The 18,166-nt window shown below is 44.0% G+C and overlaps 1 protein-coding gene across 6 annotated transcripts in view; it reads right to left on the reverse strand.

Moving 5' to 3' along the window:
* LOC141166802 (adhesion G protein-coupled receptor E5-like) overlaps positions 1–18,166 on the reverse strand; it is a 139,642-nt gene that overhangs the window by 1,306 nt on the left and 120,170 nt on the right. For all 6 annotated transcript variants that reach the window (XM_073653850.1, XM_073653851.1, XM_073653847.1 and 3 more), the window contains 4 exons: positions 15,449–15,515; positions 12,555–12,646; positions 11,133–11,301; positions 10,567–10,668 (listed from right to left, as the gene is read on the reverse strand). In XM_073653850.1, coding sequence (XP_073509951.1) covers positions 10,567–10,668; positions 11,133–11,301; positions 12,555–12,646; positions 15,449–15,515 — 430 coding nt within the window. The remainder of the gene's footprint in view (positions 1–10,566; positions 10,669–11,132; positions 11,302–12,554; positions 12,647–15,448; positions 15,516–18,166) is intronic.

An 18,166-nucleotide genomic window follows, 5' to 3' on the forward strand; every position in this document is an offset into this window, starting at 1 on the left:
TTATCAGGAGGTCACAGTGGAACTATGAATTGTGGTCGTTGTGACCCTTCTTTTTCACATGACAGAGGGACACTACTTTCTATGGCATATTTAAAAAAAAATAAATAAATAAAATTGGAGTTTGTTGCTGATCTATGAGCATTACACACAGATTTTGTGGCAGGTTTCACCCTTTTGTATGGCAAAGATATCAATAGTGAAAATGCAGAAAGACAAGATGCCGTGGATTTAAAAACACTTGGCATAGGTCCAGTTACTCACCAAAATTATCCACAGCATTTTGGAAACTTCATTCATTTTGCTGCTACTGTAATCTGCTGCAGATTTTTCATCTTCAAATCTACAACATGTGAAGCATTTCCTATCTTTTAACACTTGAATAACATGATTACAATATAGCAGGGGTGGGCAATTAATTTTCTGAGGGGCCACATGAGACCGTGACTATTGTGAAGGGACGAACCAATAGGCTGAAATAAACTGCTCGATACTAATATTAACACACAATATAATATCACATAATATTGAGCAGAATTAAGTATGTTGACATCCCCCTATATACCGTATGAGCCCCCGCATCGCCTCCATATAGCCTTCTATACACAATGAGCCCCCAATCAGCCTCCTACACTTAAGGCCCCGTCACACTTAGCGACCCTGCAGCGATCCCGACAACGATACGACCTGTCAGGGATCGTTGCTGCGTCGCTATGTGGTCGCTGGTGAGCTGTCAAACAGGCAGGCTCCCCAACGATCAGGGGAGCAGCGACATCGTGGAAAGAATCTTTCAGCAGCAGAAGGGAAGGAAGGGTGAGACAGATCCATTACTGGTGGGGTAGGCGGAGCCTCACAGGATAGTCCACCTCAGATTAGAAAAAGTGACGACCGACCCCCTCCAGCTTAGGCTCCTCCTACTCCCATGTCCTTCAGTCTAAAATTTGAGGTCGCAGAGGATAGTCGCTGCCTTTGCAGCTCCTCAGAAAAAAATTTTATTTTATCATTTCCAGACCTGGACCCCCCGTGGTCTAGAGGTCTCAGGGGGTCTCGGCGCTGCTGGGACCCTCCCCTGGCAGATCTGCGTACCCCCTAAGGAGGTCCCCGTAGAAGCCTGCCGGCCCCGGGGGATACAGGGCGCTCCCTGGCGGAGACGCACACCGCTTCTGTGGGGTCCCTGCGTGCTCCGCCGTGGGGGGGAGCAAAGGGCCACGGCGCCACACATCCCTGGGGGTCCCTGTGGCGCTCAGCTGGGTAAGTGCTCTCTGTGGTCTGAGTGCTTCAGTGGCTGCGGCGGCAGCCGCTGTTACTGTTTCAAGTGGTGACTGCTTTTTTTTGTCCCTGCAGGAGGATATCTCCGCTGCAGGCATTTGTGTTATGGCAGGGGAGCATGTAAGGTCTTACCAAAATCCATCTTTCCACGATGTCCTGCTCATGGTTATCAGCCTGCTGCTGAAGCAGGAGCAGGCTGGTAACCATGGTAAACATCTGGTTACTAGGGGCACACGCGCACCTAGTAACCCGTTGTTTATCATGGTTACCACTCTGCTACGGTGAGCGGGAGGTTACCGCTCACTTTAGCAGGCTCGTAATTTTGATAAACATCGGGTTACTAAGTGTGCGTGTGCCCCTAGTAACCCGATGTTTGTCATGGTTACCAGCCTGATCGCTGCTCCCGCTGGTCACACACAGCGATGTGTGCTGGCCAGCGGGAGGCAAACGACCAAAAAATGGTCCAGGACACTTTGCAGCGATCAGCGACCTCACAGCAGGGGCCTGATCACTGCAAAGTGTCACACATAGCGACATCGCTGGTGAGTCACCAAAACCGTGACACAGCAGCGATCTCGCTATGTGAGACGGGGGCTTTAGTATGAGCCTCCTACACTTAGTGTGAGCCCCCACAGAGCCTCCTACATTTAGTGTGAGCCCCATACAAATATCGCATACACATGGGAAAAAAACAACACCTACTCGCCTTGCTCCCTTTCCCCTGGCGTTCTGCTCTTGTCTCCTGAGTCTCCGCGTCAGTGCGCTGAAATGACAGCATGCGCAATGACGTCTCAAGCTGATTGGTGGAAGATGGAGCCAATGGCTCCGTCTTCCACCAGTGTATTCACAGCTGTCACCATCGATGCAGATAGCGGTGACAGTGGGCGACTGAGGGCACTGTTTCAGCCTTTCAGCGGTCTCGGTGTGTGGGCCGGACTGGAACAGCCAGAGGGCCGGATGTGGCCTGTGAGCCGCTGTTTGCCCAGGTCTGCAATAGAGGGACCCCCAACTGTTCACTTCTCCACTCAGGACTACCTGCTGATAATTATGGCTTATCTAGTTCAGGATTTACTCAGCATAGATGAACCCCTCCATGACATATGACCTACTGTTATGTCATATGTCGTGTCCTTGCTTTGGTGCAGACCCTCAAGCTGAGTCTGCATCTTTCCCGGCAGATGATGACTGATTTAATCAACCATCATGTGACTGTTAACATGTTAAATGCTGCTATCAATCTCTCAGGGTTCGTTCACACCAGTGTATACATCGGACGAGTGTTCTGATTATTATTTTTTTTTTTTTTTTATAAAGCAGGTAGCATTTGGACCAATGTTATTCAATGAGGCAGAAGCTGATGCACAATTTTTTTTTTTTCACTGGCAGAATCTGTCAGTCAAGACAAATCGCAGCATGCGGTGATTTCACTTTGAAATCCGATGTCATTCAGTATGGATGCTGAACCACTGCTATATACAACCCCTGGCAAAAATTCTGGAATCACCGGGCTCGGAGGATGTTCATTCAGTTGTTTAATGTTGATGAAAAAAAAGCAGATCACACACATGGCACAAAACTAAAGTAATTTCAAATGGCAACTTTATGTCTCATAAAGAACTCAATTCTGAGGAAAAAATTATGGAATCATGAAAAACAAACACACAAAAGAACACTCCAATACATCACTAGTATTTTGTTGCACCACCTCTGGCTTTAATAACAGCTTGCAGTCTCTGAGGCATGGACTTAATGAGTGACAAACAGTACTCTTCATCAATCTGGCTCCAACTTTCTCCGATTGCTGTTGCCAGATCAGCTTTGCAGGTTGGACCCTTGTCATGGACCATTTTCTTCAACTTACACCAAAGATTTTCAATTGGATTCAGATCCGGACTATTTGCAGGCCATGACATTGACCTTATGTGTCTTCTTTCAAGGAATGTTTTCACAGTTTTCCAGTACGTCCCCATGACAGCACCATAGGAGGAGTAATCCCATATCCTGTGTAGGGACAGGAAGCACAAGAGGTTAAAAGCCCTCCCACCCCCAACCTCCTCAGTGTTTTTCCTGTCCCTACACAGGACAGGGAGTGCTGGAGGAGCGCTGGTGCAGGAGCACTGAAGAAAAGGTTTTTACCTCGAGGGACCCCGGGGGATCGGGGGGGCCGCGGCTCTCTCCTTCCCGCCGTCAAGCGGATCCTAGGCCGACACTCCCTGCCGGGAGTCCCTCAGCCCTCCGGTGTGCTGGAGCCTCCGGGTGCTGCTTCCCCATCGCCGGGGCTCTCGACGTTCTGCTCTGGGCGGGTCCGGCTTCTCCCGGCTCCAGGACCGCCCGGCGTCGAAACCGGAAGGCCGAAGATGACGACTTCCGGTGGCGGTCGCGTGGGAAATTCAAACCGCGGTTAGACCAGACGCCAGGGAGCAGGAGAAAATGACAGGATGACCAGGTAAAGTATAAGAAGGGGGGCTGCGGCGCAACAAACTTTGGCACCCCTGGCAGTACAATGGCTGACTTGTCACACCGTGTCGCCGCAGAGTCATGTAAGTGTACCATTGCCCCTTTTTATATGGCTAATGGGGCTTACGCTTACCAGGCCCTCCATATTTTTTATAGGGTGTCTCTGGGCAGTTGCCACCTCCTTCTGGGAAAAAAGGCCACAGTAAAATCCAAGAGGTGCCTGGATTGTAACATCAGACTTTCCGACTCCTACAAAGCGTCTATGTGCTGAATGTAGAGCCTCCATGCTAAAGGAGGAGCACGGGTCTTTATTAAATGAGATGCGCAGTATAATTAAAGAAGAAGTTCAGGCTTCTATCACGTCTCTACAGTCCCCAGGTTCAGGAGTCCAGGATGTCCTGGGACCCAAAAGACCCAGAGAAGATGTAGCACCATCTTCTGAGGGTGAAATCGACCCATCTGGCGACTCTGACAGTGAGACCATTAGTCTACCTCAGGGCGGGGAATGGAAAAGATATATGTTCCACTCAGATGGTATGGATATTCTTCTACGAGCCGTCCGAAACACGATGCACGTAGAGGAAACGGAGAAGAGCAGTAACATTCAGGATGAGATGTTTGGTGGTCTTAAAACCCAGAGATCCATGGTTTTTCCTGTTAATGCTCATGTGAAAGACATGATACTGGAGGAATGGGAAGATGCGGAGAAGAGACTCTATACCACGAGACTTCCACGCCCGACTATCTTTTGACCCAGAGGACACCAACGTGTGGGACACTGTTCCTAAAATTGACGTCCCAGTGGCTAAAGTGGTCAAGAAAGCCTCTATCCCCTTTGAGGACTCGTCGGGACTAGGGTTGAGCGAGTATGTTCTGTCCGAATGTGTAAGAAATAGACATTCCTCACATGTAATAAAGCTGTCAAACAGTTGCAAATCATGCACACGGGAGCGATTTAACCTTATCACCGAGCAGCTGTAAATACTCGGAGCTCGGCCCGAGCATACTCGGCGAAAGGGTTAACAGAACATACTCGCTCAACACTAGTCAGGACTTAAAGATCCTATGGATAGGAAGGCGGACGGACTTTTGAAAAAAGCCTGGGAATCTTCGGTGGCAATCATTAAATCTAATATCGCTGCTACATCTATTGCCAGATCCATGAGAATCGGGCTAGAAGAGTTAGAGTGTCACCTATGGGATGGCACCCCGAGGGAAACTCTCCTTCAATCATTGCCCCTGTTAAATTTTTTGGCCAACGCTCCGGCGGAATATGTCAGATTTGCGGCTAGAAATAATGTGCTTTCCAACTCAACCCGTAGAGCTGTTTGGTTAAAAACATGGTCTAGAGATACAGCTTCTAAGAACAAGCTGTGCTCTATTCCATTTTCAGGGCTCAGAGTATTCGGACCTGTACTAGATGACATTCTAGAAAAAGCGTCCGATAGAAAGAAGGGCTTCCCTGAGGAGAAAAAGAAGGAGCAGCCCTTTCGGAAAACCCTTCCCCTCCCATAAATATAACACTCAGAAAAAAGGGGGGTCCGCAAGCTGGAGTTTTAATAAGGGGAACAAAGATAGGAAATACCAGCCCAGTACTAGCTCCCGTCCAAAACGACAATGACTATGTCAGAGTGGGGGGGGGGGAGGGGGCGATTTAAGTTTTTCAAAAACAGTTGGCATCGGGTCACTCAAAATCCCTGGATACTAACAACTATAGCACAGGGTTACAGGATAGAATTTTCTCAATATTCCCCTCAAAAATTCTGCCTGACAAAGGGTTCCCCTACCTCTCTTTCCCGTCTACGAGCAGACATAGAGAAGCGGCTACATCAGAGGGTTATTGTGCCAGTTCCGGAACACGAACAACATCAGGGCCATTACTCCTCTCTGTTTTCAATAAAGAAATCGTCAGGGGAGTTCCGTACAATAATCAACTTGAAACCCCTAAACCGATGGGTCAGTTACAAAAAATTCCGCATGGAATCAGTAAGATCAGCCATTCCTCTAATAGACGCAGATGCGGTAATGTGCACCCTGGACCTCAGAGATGCATACTACCACCTGCCAATACATTCCTCAAGTCAGCAATATCTGAGAGTTGCACTACCAGTTCCGATGTCTTCCCTTTGGCCTGTCATATGCTCCCAGAATCTTTACGAAGATCATGGCAGAGGTGGTGGCCTATATCCGACTCAGGGATATTACCATCATTCCGTACTTGGACGACTTCCTGGTGGTGGCAGGATCTCCTCTATGATGCAACATCTGGAAGTTGTCCTACAGACATTTACCAACCTGGGTTTGATTGTGAACAAAGAAAAATCCAATCTTATCCCCAGTACTTCACACATCTTCCTGAGAGTCCAGCTCGACTCCCGAAGGCGAAAGTCTTATCTCCCGGAAGACAAAATGCTCTCATTTCCACAAAGGATTCGTTCTTTTTCAAGAGAGAAGAAACCTTCAATCCGAAAGGCAATGAGTATTTTGGGAATTATGACGTCATGCATCACCTGCGTCAGATGGAGCCAGTTGCATTCCAGGCCTCTACAGAAATGCATACTGGAAGTGACAGACGGACATCATAATTACCTAGACAGGAGGATGTCTTTGTCCAGAGATGCCCAGGACTCTCTACACTAGTGGCTCGACCAGAAGAATCTACAGATGGGAGTGCAGTGGATTCTGGAACCTTGTCTTTTAGTGACCACGGACGCAAGTCTCTCAGGATGGGGAGCTCGAGTGGGAGATTCTTATCTCCAAGGAACATGGTCCACAGAGATTCAGACCCGATCATCAAATTTTCGGGAACTACAGGCGATCTGGGAAGCCCTACAGAGAAGCTGGGCGGTCTTAAGAGACAGACATGTAAAAATCCTGTCGGACAACATCACCGCAATCTCCTTCATCAGACATCAGGGCGGACCAAGACATCCACTTCTCCAGTCCCTGACCAAAAGGATATTCTTAGGGATAGAGAAAATAGTGAGCTCCATTTCAGCAGTTCACCTTCGGGGATCCGACACTCAGGAGGCAGATTATCTCAGCAGGCGTCAGATGAAGGCTTCAGAATGGGAACTGAACGAAGAGGTGTTCCAGTAACTAACTCGCAGATGGGGTCAGCCGCACCTAGACCTTTGTGCATCCAGAATGAATGCAAAGAAAACATCTTTCTTCTCTCTCGACCCAGGAAATCATCCTCTGGCAGTGGATGCTCTCTCACAATATTGGGGAGAAGGCCTAACATATGCCTTCCCACCTGCCCCTCTAATTCCGAGAATGCTGCGGAAAATTCAGGAAGATCGGGCGACAGTCATAGCAATTGTCCCGTTCTTGCCAAGGAGGAGTTGGTTCTCCCTTCTACGTCATCTAGCGTTGGAAGACCCAATCATTTTACCATTTCAGGAGGATCTTCTGACGCAAGGTCCACTGTTGCATCGGAATCTTCAACAACTCCAGCTCTCAGCCTGGCTTTTGAAGGGGAGATCCTGAAGAAATAAGGGCTTATCCGCCAGAGTGATCCAGACTATGCAGGCTAGTAGAAAACCTGTAACTCAGGCCATATATAAAAAAGTCTAGAAGACCTTTTGTCAGTTCCACAGGACGGTAGACACCTCTCAGCCAGACATCCCTGCGATCCTTGATTTCTTGCAGGCAGGATTTGACGCAGGTCTTAGACCAAGTACCTTGAAAGTGCAGATTGCGGCACTAGGTGCTTTCTTCGACACATCATTGTCCTCGCATCCCCGGATAATCAGGTTTGTCAAGGCAATCCAGAGACTTAGGCCTACCCAGAGAATTTCTTCCCCTCCGTGGGATCTGAATCTTGTCCTGAGAGTCCTTTGTAAACCTGCCTTCGGCCCAGTTAATGAGTTGGGAATAAAGAACTTGACTCTGAAAACAGTCTTCTTGGTGGCAATCACCACGGCTAAACGGTTGGGTGAAATCCAGGCTCTATCTATTGTCGAGCCTTGTATGCAGATTCGGGATGATTGCATCATTCTGAAGCTGGATCCAAGTTTCTCCCCGAAGGTGGTGTCATCAATGACCTTAAACCAAGAAGTGGTTCTTCCACCATTCTGCGAAAACCCTAGGAATCAGAGGGAGGAAGAGTTCCACCATCTCGATGTCCGCAGAGCAGTGTTGGCCTATTTAGAAGCCACTCGGAACTGGAGATTAGACTCTAATCTTTTTATACAGTTTGGGGAAAAAAATAGAGGCAGGAAGGCTTCAAAACCATCCTTAGCTAGATGGGTTACATTCATGATTAATCTAGCATATCTTTCAGAAGGACAGCCTCCCCCTGAAATTATCAAAGCCCATTCCACCAGAGCAATTTCCACCTCATGGGCAACTAGAGCAGGGGCTACCATTGAACAGATATGTACCGCAGCCACATGGTCAGGATATAGTACTTTCTGCAAACACTACAAGCTAGATGTTCTCTCACAGCAGAGATCTGCGTTTGGTAGGAAGGTACTTCATGCAGTTATCCCACCCTAAGCTATGAATTCTTGGGTATACTCCTATGGTTCTGTCATGGGAAACCTGGAAAACCGGAATTAGTCTTACCGGTAATGATGTTTCCAGGAGTCCACATGACAGCACCCTTATTTCCCTCCCTATATTGCTACAGTATGTGATTCTAACATATGTCTAAGCAAGTCTAAAAATAACATTTTGTTGTACCCAGCCAATGTGGTTCTTGGAAAATCACTGAGGAGGTTGGGGGTGGGAGGGCTTTTAACCTCTTGTGCTTCCTGTCCCTACACAGGATATGGGATTACTCCTCCTATGGTGCTGTCATGTGGACTCCTGAAAACATCATTACCGGTAAGACTAATTCCGGTTTTTGCTCTATGGCAGGATGCATTATTATCTTGAAAAATTATGTCGTCATCCCCAAACATCCTTTCAAGTGATGGGATAAGAAAACTGTCCAAAATATCAATGTAAACTTGGGCATTTATGGAAGATGTAATGACAGCCATCTCCCCAGTGCCTTTACCTGACATGCAGCCCCATATCATCAATGACTGTGGACATTTGCATGTTCTCTTCATGCAGTCATCTTTATAAATCTCATTGGAACGGCACCAAACAAAAGTTCCAGCATCATCACCTTGCCCAATGCAGATTCGCGATTCATCACTGAATATGACTTTCATCCTGTCATCCACAGTCCACGATTGCTTTTCCTTAGCCCACTGTAACCTTGTTTTTTCTGTTTAGGTGTTAATGATGGCTTTTGTTTAGCTTTTCTGTATGTAAATCCCATTTCCTTTAGGCGGTTTCTTACAGTTCGGTCACAGACATTGACTCCAGTTTCCTCCCATTCGTTCCTCATTTGTTTTATTGTGCATTTCCTGTTTTGAAGACATATTGCTTTAAGTTTCCGGTCTTGGCGCTTTGATGTCTTCCTTGGTCTACCAGTATGTTTGCCTTTAACAATCTTCCCATGTTGTTTGTATTTGGTCCAGATTTTAGACACAACTGACTGTGAACAACCAACATCTTTTGCAACATTGCGTGATGATTTACCTTCTTTTAAGAGTTTGATAATCCTCTCCTTTGTTTCAATTGACATCTTTCGTGTTGGAGCGATGATTCATGTCAGTCCACTTGGTGCAACAGCTCTCCAAGGTGTGATCACTCCTTTTTAGATGCAGACTAACGAGCAGATCTAATTTGATGCAGGTGTTAGTTTTGGAAATGAAAATTTACAGGGTGATTCCATAATTTTTTCCTCAGAATTGTGTGATTCCATAATTTTTTTCCTCTGCTTGGTCTGAAAAAAATTACCCTTACTGAGTACCACATTTTTAATCTTGATTTCTTTTAGTGTTTCTTAAAGCCATAAAGTTGCCATTTGAAATTACTTTACTTTTGTGCCATGTGTGTGATCTGCTTTTTTTCAACAACATTAAACAACTGAATGAACATCCTCCGAGCCCGGTGATTCCATAATTTTTGCCAGGGGTTGCATAATACAAGCTGTCAGACGATCGCAGCTTCTTGTCCCCCAAAGGGACTAAGAAGCACAGTAAAACGTGAGAAAAAATGTTCTTAAAAATATGAAAAAAAAAGTTCAAATCACCACCCTTTATCTCTGCATTCATAAAAGTTCGATCTATCAAAATATAAAACAAATCTAATCGGTAAATGGCGTAATAAGAAAAAAAATTGAACCGCCAGAATTATGTTTTTTTTTTTTTTTTTTAACCAGTGCAACATTGCAAGAAAATGCAATAAGAGACGATCAAAACATCGTATCTGCCCCAATATGGTATCAATAAAAACATCCACGCAGGGCACAAAAAATCAGCCCTCACCCAGCCCCCTATCCCGAAAATTTAAAAAGTTATGGGTCTCGGAAAACGTCGACATAATTTTTTGCTTATTTTACTTAAAAATTTCCGATTTGTTTTTTTTTTAATTTTATTTTTTTTATTTAAGTAGTAAAAAAAACTACATGTTTGATATCTGTCTAGTCGTACTGACTTGGACAATCATTTTACCAGGTCAGTTTTACCGTATAGTGAACACGGTCAATAAAAAAAACAACCTAAAAATAATTGTGGAATTGCATTTTTTTTTTTTTTTTAACAATTTAGATGCACTTGATGAATGAATGATGTCAAACAAAAGTACATCTCGGCCTGCAAAAAACAAGTCCTCACACACCTGTGTGGATGGGGGGGGAGTTATGGCTCTTGGAAAAAGGGGAGGAAAAAAACTAAACCATGGAAAATAGCCCGGTCATGAAAGGGTTAAACTCCCCTAAAACGAGATGTTACGCCACATTCTATATGGGAATCGGCAGGGATGTTGCCGGCAGCCTCTTACCTTGGTGTGTGTGTGCGTATTGCTGGTGTTGCTGAATTCGGAGTAAGCTGGAGCCTTGAAATGTGCGAGTGCACACAGCCACATCTTATACTCTGCCCGGACCTGACGGATGAATGTAGCAGAGAACATATTGCGGGTCAATGAATAGGATTACGGTGAGAGCACTTAAAGGGGTATTCCCATCTCCAAGATCCTGTCCCAATATGTAGTAGGTGAAATAATAATATTCGCAAATACCTCCAATTAGAAATGTAGTATAGTTCTTCTGGTTCACTATGTCACTTAGGGCATTGCAGTAGCTTGGGCATCCATGGTTATGACCAATCATATAGTGAGCCAGTTAGCTATTAGTGGTTGCAACCATGGATACCTGAGCTACTGCAATGCCCTGCACATGGGGTAAGTGACATAGTGAATCAGAAGAACTATACTACATTTCTAATTGAAGGTATTTGCTAATACTATTCTTATCCGAATATGTAGTAGGTGTAATAATATCTTGGAGATGGGAATACCCCTTTAATTCCCTGCGTGACCCTCCCCATATTGCGCCCCCTTTCTTTCACCTTTTTGTGCATCAGGCAGTGCAGGCAGAAGATCTGTAATCCTTGCAGCGTATTGAGGATGGTGAAGGCGTATACGAAGAAGGGGGTAGCAGAGCTGAACATGAAGAAGCCGAATACCCAACAGCTCCCCAGGATACACAGTTGGGCCAAAGATGTCACCGTCAGGGTCCTAAAAAAGTAAGCTTCCACTTAGCCACATAGAAATGGAGCATGTACATAGCGTATATAATAAACCCATAATGGTATAACAAGACATGACCTGGGCATGTACAACTGGAGAGCCAAAGGTTGGAGACCACTGGTAAAGCCAAAGTCATCAATGCAACTGCACCACTGTGGTCACCAGTGCCTTTACTGGATACCATAACGTCAGTGATGCCACCTAAACCCACTGGTTATGTGTATTGAGGCAGCATGGCGTCGTCTGGGTTAAACAATGCTCTTCATTTTTGTCTTTAATCTTTCGTGCAACTTTTTAGTGCAAAAAGTCGCATCTTCTGCTGAAAAAATGTGAGACTTTTTCTAAAAGTCACAATTGATGAATCAGCTGAAAACATTGAGACCCCCCAAACCTTGCCCACAATGGTGAACATAAAAAAACCAAAACAAATATAAAATAAATAAAAAAAAATGACAAATTAAAAGGAGAACAAGGCGCTAATGAAAAATGGGCAAAAAAAAAAAAAAGTTTTTTTATGTTTTTAATTTTTATTAAAAAAGGTGCTTACCTTTAACTTACAAATTAAATAATTTTGTAATGAATGTGAAAAAAATACCAAATATGTTTTATTTTATTTTTTTTTATTTAGTTTTGTATTGGAGAAAAGTAGTGATTCAAGCATTTCTGATAGTTTTTAATTTTTTTTATTACTTTTTTTTTCGGTCCCCTTAGGGGACTTTAATCACTTGTACTACATACTGCAATATTTACAATAATTTGTGCCATATCTAGTGACATTTGTTATGATCCCCAGTGAAGCCGAGCCACAGGTTGTTTTTAGTAGGCCCCTTGTTAACTATGGCAACTCATCGGCACCAGCATGAATCTACGTACCACCGGGATGGTACCATGTCAGAGATTAGAGGCATGACAGCTGGCACCTGTCATTTATGTAGCGCCAAGAATGTTGTGGCAGATATCGGGATGGGATTAAAGGGGCTGACCAGGATTGTGTCTGGCGCTCATCACAAGTGAATGGGTCCGGGCGGCCATGCCACATTGCCTCCATTTTGAGAGTTGATGCAGCCTCAAGCTACTTTGACGAGATGAAGGGCAAAATGGCCGCTGCATTGCTGAGGGACATAAAATGTGTCAAATGAAACCTTCCATTGGAGAGGAAAATGTTCCTGTGACAGTCGTAGTAATGTGAGCAACACAGATAAAATTCTGAGGACTTAGAACATAAGTGACGTGCCACTTACCTGATTCTTTTTAGTTTTCCTTGCTCTGGGCTGAGGGAAGACATTTTCTCTGCCAGTTTCCACACGGTGAGCACAAAAATGCCACAGTTCACCTGAATCGGAAAGGTATATTAGTAGATGCCTTCCAAATTGTCATGACTGGACGACTGGGTCGGAGCATCTCCTAAGTGGCAGGTCCCAGTAGCAGTGGTTGGTACACCAAGGATGGACAACCGGCATCATGGACATCTAAGACTCATCAATAGGGCGGAGAGTTTAGAGCCCATTTGGTGCCATCCAACAGAAGACGGAGAAAAAATGCTGAAAAAGTTACAACTGGCCATGATAGAAAGGTTTCGGAAGACGCAGAGCATCTATAGGGCCGGTCAGATGGTCCTTGCTTACCATGGTAGGTGCCTACAGAGGCCATTTGAGCACTAAAACTGGGAAATGGAGCAATATGAGAAGGCGGCCTGGTGTGATGAATTTTCTTTTACATCATGTGTTCATCTGGGTTCACTTTCCAGGATGTACTATGGGAAGTAGATAACCCAACAGAGGCAGTGTGATGGGGCAACTGGCTGGGAAACTGATGGTCCTGGCATCATGTGGCTGTGACACGTCCCACCTATATAAACATTGTACCCCCCTTCGTGACAGAGGCATCCCTAATGGCGGTGGCCTCTTTCAGCAGGATAATACCCCCTGCCACACTGCAAAAATTGTTCATGAATGGAGGAACGTGATGAAGAGATGAAGGGTGAAGACTCGGTTTCCAAACAGATCCCAATTCAATGTCATGTGCTGGAAAATCCTGTCTGATCCCTGTAGGCCATATGCACATATGCACCTCACAATTTACAGAACTTAAAAAGCTGCTGCTAATGTCTTGATGCCAAATGCCACAAACCTACACAATTTTAGGCTGGGGCTTTTAATATTATGGCTTCTCAGTGTGCAAGTTAGTATATTAAGAGGTAATGTTTTGCCATGTGGAGAGTGACATGCCAGGTCTGGCGTGCCAGTATGAGGAAACTTAAACACCTTGCATGCTCCTCTGGGAAATTAAATATGCAAATTATCTCTTCAGAGAGGAAGAGGACTTCAACTCTAGTGCCACCTATTGGAAGTAGCTACTGACTTGTCACTCTCCACAAGGAAAAACGTTACCCTTTGGTCTTAGCCTCTCACCCAGCCAAATCATTTCTCATACTTTGCACTGATGAGGGGCAATACCCTGAAACACCGTGTTTACAAATTGGGATTCTGGTTTGGCTTTTATCCTAAGTCATATTGCAAGGCTCGTTAAAAAGTTGATATTGACTTGTATGATTGCTACTTCCAATAGGTGGCGCTATAGAGTTCAAGTCCTCTTCCTCGATTTGAAGACAATTTGTATATTTAAGCTAGTATACATAATTTTTTTAGGGGTTATGTTGAGTATCTATCTACATTTCTAATCAGCTTTGTTTCATTTATCTATTTACCATATCCCGGTGTATCATCTGATATCAGCTGCAATACCCATCAAGGCTATGTTCACACGTTGCGTTTTTGCAGCGCTTTTTTGGCTGCATTTTTTATGCAAATTAAAAGCAGAAAGATTTTTACAGTACCAGCTATGAGATTTCAGAAATTTCTTTCACACAATTGTTTCTTTTCCCTGCTGAATTGGAAAATTGCTGGGTTTTGAAAACTGTAGCATGTTAATTCTTTCACCGTAGAAAGTGCAAAAACAATGCAAAAGAAAACACAACCATGCATTTTTGCGTCATTTTTGCTGAATAAAAATGACTTTATTAAACATGTACTGTAGAAAAGTGACACGTCTAATTCACACTAAAAACGTACCAAAAAAAGCAGGAAAGCCTGCTTTTTAAAGCAGCTTCTTTACTGCCAAGAGAGCAGATTTCGCCTGCACAAAAAAAAAAAACCGCAGCAAAAACGCAACGTATGAACATAGCCAATATCAGGGAGCAGTGCACAGAGGTTCTATAGGGATAAACAGCCTTGAAAGGCTCGTTAAAGAGACAATTTGCATATTTAATTTCCCAGAGGAGCATGCATGGCTTATAAGTCTCCTCACACTGACATGCCAGGCCTGGCTGGTCACTCTCCACAAGGTGAAACGTTACCTCTTAGACCCCAGTCTAGAGCCTCTCATCTAGCCAAATCAGTTCTCATACTTTGCACTGATGAGGGGCAAACATCCCCGAAAGAAGTGGTTGCAAATTGAGATTCTGGTTTGGCTTTTATCCTAAGTCATATTGCACGACTCAATAAAGGGTTGATTGTGACTTGTAGGATTGTTGCTTCCTATAGGTGGCGCTATAGATTTCAAGTCCTCTTTTTCTCTGAAGAGGCAATTTGCATGTTACTTTTTTTTTGTGGACTAAAACATCAAGGCCCTGATTTGTCAAGCATTTTTTTTCCAGTTTTCCGGCATAATATTACTACTTGAAATGTTACAAAATTTTTGCACAAGTTTAATTCGCACAGCAATTTGGCGACTTATTATGGCGGTTTTATTCTAGTCTCGACCTGCCCTGCCAACTTAGCGGATAGAGCTTGGGTAAGATGGGGCGTTATCTGTACCCAACAAATTTATAATTTACACCACAATAATTTCGTAGACTACCCTTCTGGTGTTGGCGCACGGCAGCTGAAAGCGGCACTGAAATCATTAAGGGACGGATGGGCCCCTTCCTGTACACACACATGCTCGACTGGTGTTAGCAGGCTCAATGGGATTCTCAATGGGGAGTGGGAAAACCGCTGCTAGACACTTCTAGCACAGCTTATCTCCCTTGAGAACAAAGCGTCAGGCATAGTGGGTTCATCAGGGATTAATCTAATGTGAGTGTGTCCACCTCTAAATGAAGAAGTTTAGATGCTTGACTTGAAAATTTACTTACCAGGATAATCACACATACAGGTCCCATAAAAGCCCAGATAAAACCTTTCTCAAGAGACAACCAGCAACTGCGAGACAAGATAATGGCAAAAGTTTAGGATTTTTTTCATTTACATGTTTTAATTTTTTCAATTTTTTTTAACCAAAAACAGGAAAAAAAATTAAAAATGTTTCAAAAGTCTTTGATTAATTCTTAAAGTGACCATAAAAGGAAAAATCTGAAAATGTCACTTTCGCCTCTAAGGAAGCCATTTGCCTCACTCGTAAAGCTTTTCTCTGTAATTTTCATTGGTTCTTAGCGACAGCTCCTCCATCATGGCTGCCCTGACGAAGAGCATCATTTTCTGTATAGCTTATGCTAATTACAGCTTGGGACCTCAACAGACAACTATGGAAAAGAAACTGTCTGTATAAAGACCCACATGAATCTGCAGAGCGATAGGTGGGCTTCTTCATGCTGGGAATGCTTTTTTAGCGGCGGCTCCTCCATCATGGCTGCCCTGACGAAGAGGATCATTTTCTGTATAGATTCCCGGTATCTCATGATAATTACAGTTGGGACCTCAACAGACAACTGTGGAAATGAAACTGTCTTGTGTAAAGACCCACATGAATCTGCAGAGCGATGGGTGGGCTCCTTCATTCTGGGAATGCTTTTTTCTAGAGGTCTCTTTTGACGCTTCCGGGTCCCCTACTGGTCTCTATACTTTTTGCTGCAGTGATGATGTCCTAACATGGACATATAGTTTTGAGAACTTTATGGATGACCCAATCACATTCCTGTTGCTTGATCCTGGTGGATCTTCCAACACAGGCTCTAGTGTCTCGTAACGTGATGAAGGGGGCTAGTTGTTTGGCTCGGTTCATTAGCCTTCACTTTAAGAGATGATACAGAGATTTAGAAGTTAATGACTTGGCTAAAGAACTGAGGAGAAAAATGACAGGGAGTCAAATCGGAGTCTACTTTTAGTTTTTGGAAGGGGAAGTATATAATTTTGATAAATGGCAAACTCTCTAAAACAACTACAGATTTTATTTTTCCAAAAAGCCATCATGGGATGCACAAGTCCACAAAAATATATGTTTTTAAAATAGAATGTATTTTTTTTATTACTTATGAACTTATGTCTATTTCATGAGTTATGAAAATCTTCATCAGAAAATAAATGAAGATCCTTCCAATAGAAAGATCTGTTAAAAAATCCATCAGCAGAAAATATTGGACGTGGTGTTAAAAGGAGGCCATTAACTACAAGTTTATTGTCCAATTGGACGGTCAGTTTAAATATTTTGTCATGTCTACCTTTTACCTGTAGGATGGTGATGGATTCATGGTGATTAGTACCACCATAATTTCCAACATGAAGGAAGTGGTTGTCTGAGTCTGTGCTGGTGCTTGTAATAAAACTGGAGTAAACAGAATGGGTAGTCAAAGCTGGTGATGGCGAACCATGTTACTCCCACAAATGTGTTTTCAATGCTATGGGGGGCTTATGATGTACATTTTGGGTGCCTGACCTTTGCTTTAAGCATGAATTTGAATATGACTCCATAAAGGGCCGGTCCGGCACTAAAAGAGTATTTTCTAAATATCTATGCTTACACCCTAATCCCTTTTGTAATTTCCTTTATTACACAATACGCTACACTTTTCCCTATCTAGCTAATCCATAATTGTGTTTTATTGTATTTTTTTTTTTACTGTACATCCTGTGACGTTTTGTTTGAGAGGGGTCTCACACAGGACATCACAGGAGGCTGGGGCTGCACTCACTTCCCACAGCGTCCATCACCCTCTCCTGGAACAGGATATCACAGCAGACAGCGCTGCAGTTACTCACTAGTTTCCTGCATCACCGCCCCCTCTGAAGATGTACTGGATCCTCGGTGATGGACGCTGTGAGAAAGGTGAGTGCAGCACTCTGCTTCTATCACCGCCGCCGTAGCTTCTAACTGAAAGCAGAGGTCATCAGGGGTGGAGATAGAAGCAGGGTGAGTGACCTCAGCGCCGCCCCTCAGTTTCTAGCACTGCCCCCTGCTTCTATTACCGCCCTCTTCTAACAATTCGTTTGAGGGCGGTGCTCCTCTAAAAAAAAACACATTTAGGGGTTAGCAAGATAGTGTAGGGAATTGTGTAATAAAGCAAATTGCAAAAGTGGTTAGGGTGTAAGGATATATATTTAGAAAATAAATTTTAGGTGCTGGACCACCCCTTTAAAGGGTTATCCTCTTCTTCATAAAAGGATATTGTTGAATAGTACTGGTAAAGACAAGTAATTTACTGCTTGCTAAAATTTGCAGTTGTTTTTGAGATATTAGCACTTTTATTTTGTTTACAGCTCGTTGTCTAGGACACCGACCACCGCTGCTGTCTCGCTTGTAAGCACTGTGCTGAAGCTGGGCATTATAAGGAGATAACATTGTGCTGGCCACCTTTAAAGAAATGCTGACAAGCTCAATGGAAGAGTGCTTGTAAGCACTGCACATGTGTTGCTATCTAGCAGTGGTAGTCAGTCTCCAAGGCAACTGTCTGTAAACAAAATAAAAGTGTTACTATCTCTGGAACAACTGAAATTTTTAATAAGCAGTAAATTACAAAACTGCTAGTATTTCCAAGCATTTTCCAACAATACCCATTTATGAAGAATTGGAATACCCCCTCTTTAATTCTAATCTTTTCTATACGACACTATATCTTGATAGATTTATTGGACATCAC

Source organism: Phyllobates terribilis, unplaced genomic scaffold (genome assembly GCF_046119375.1).
Source record: "Phyllobates terribilis strain yellow unplaced genomic scaffold, ASM4611937v1 Scaffold_11__3_contigs__length_659146591, whole genome shotgun sequence".
In the NCBI taxonomy this organism is placed as follows: Eukaryota; Metazoa; Chordata; class Amphibia; order Anura; family Dendrobatidae; genus Phyllobates; species Phyllobates terribilis.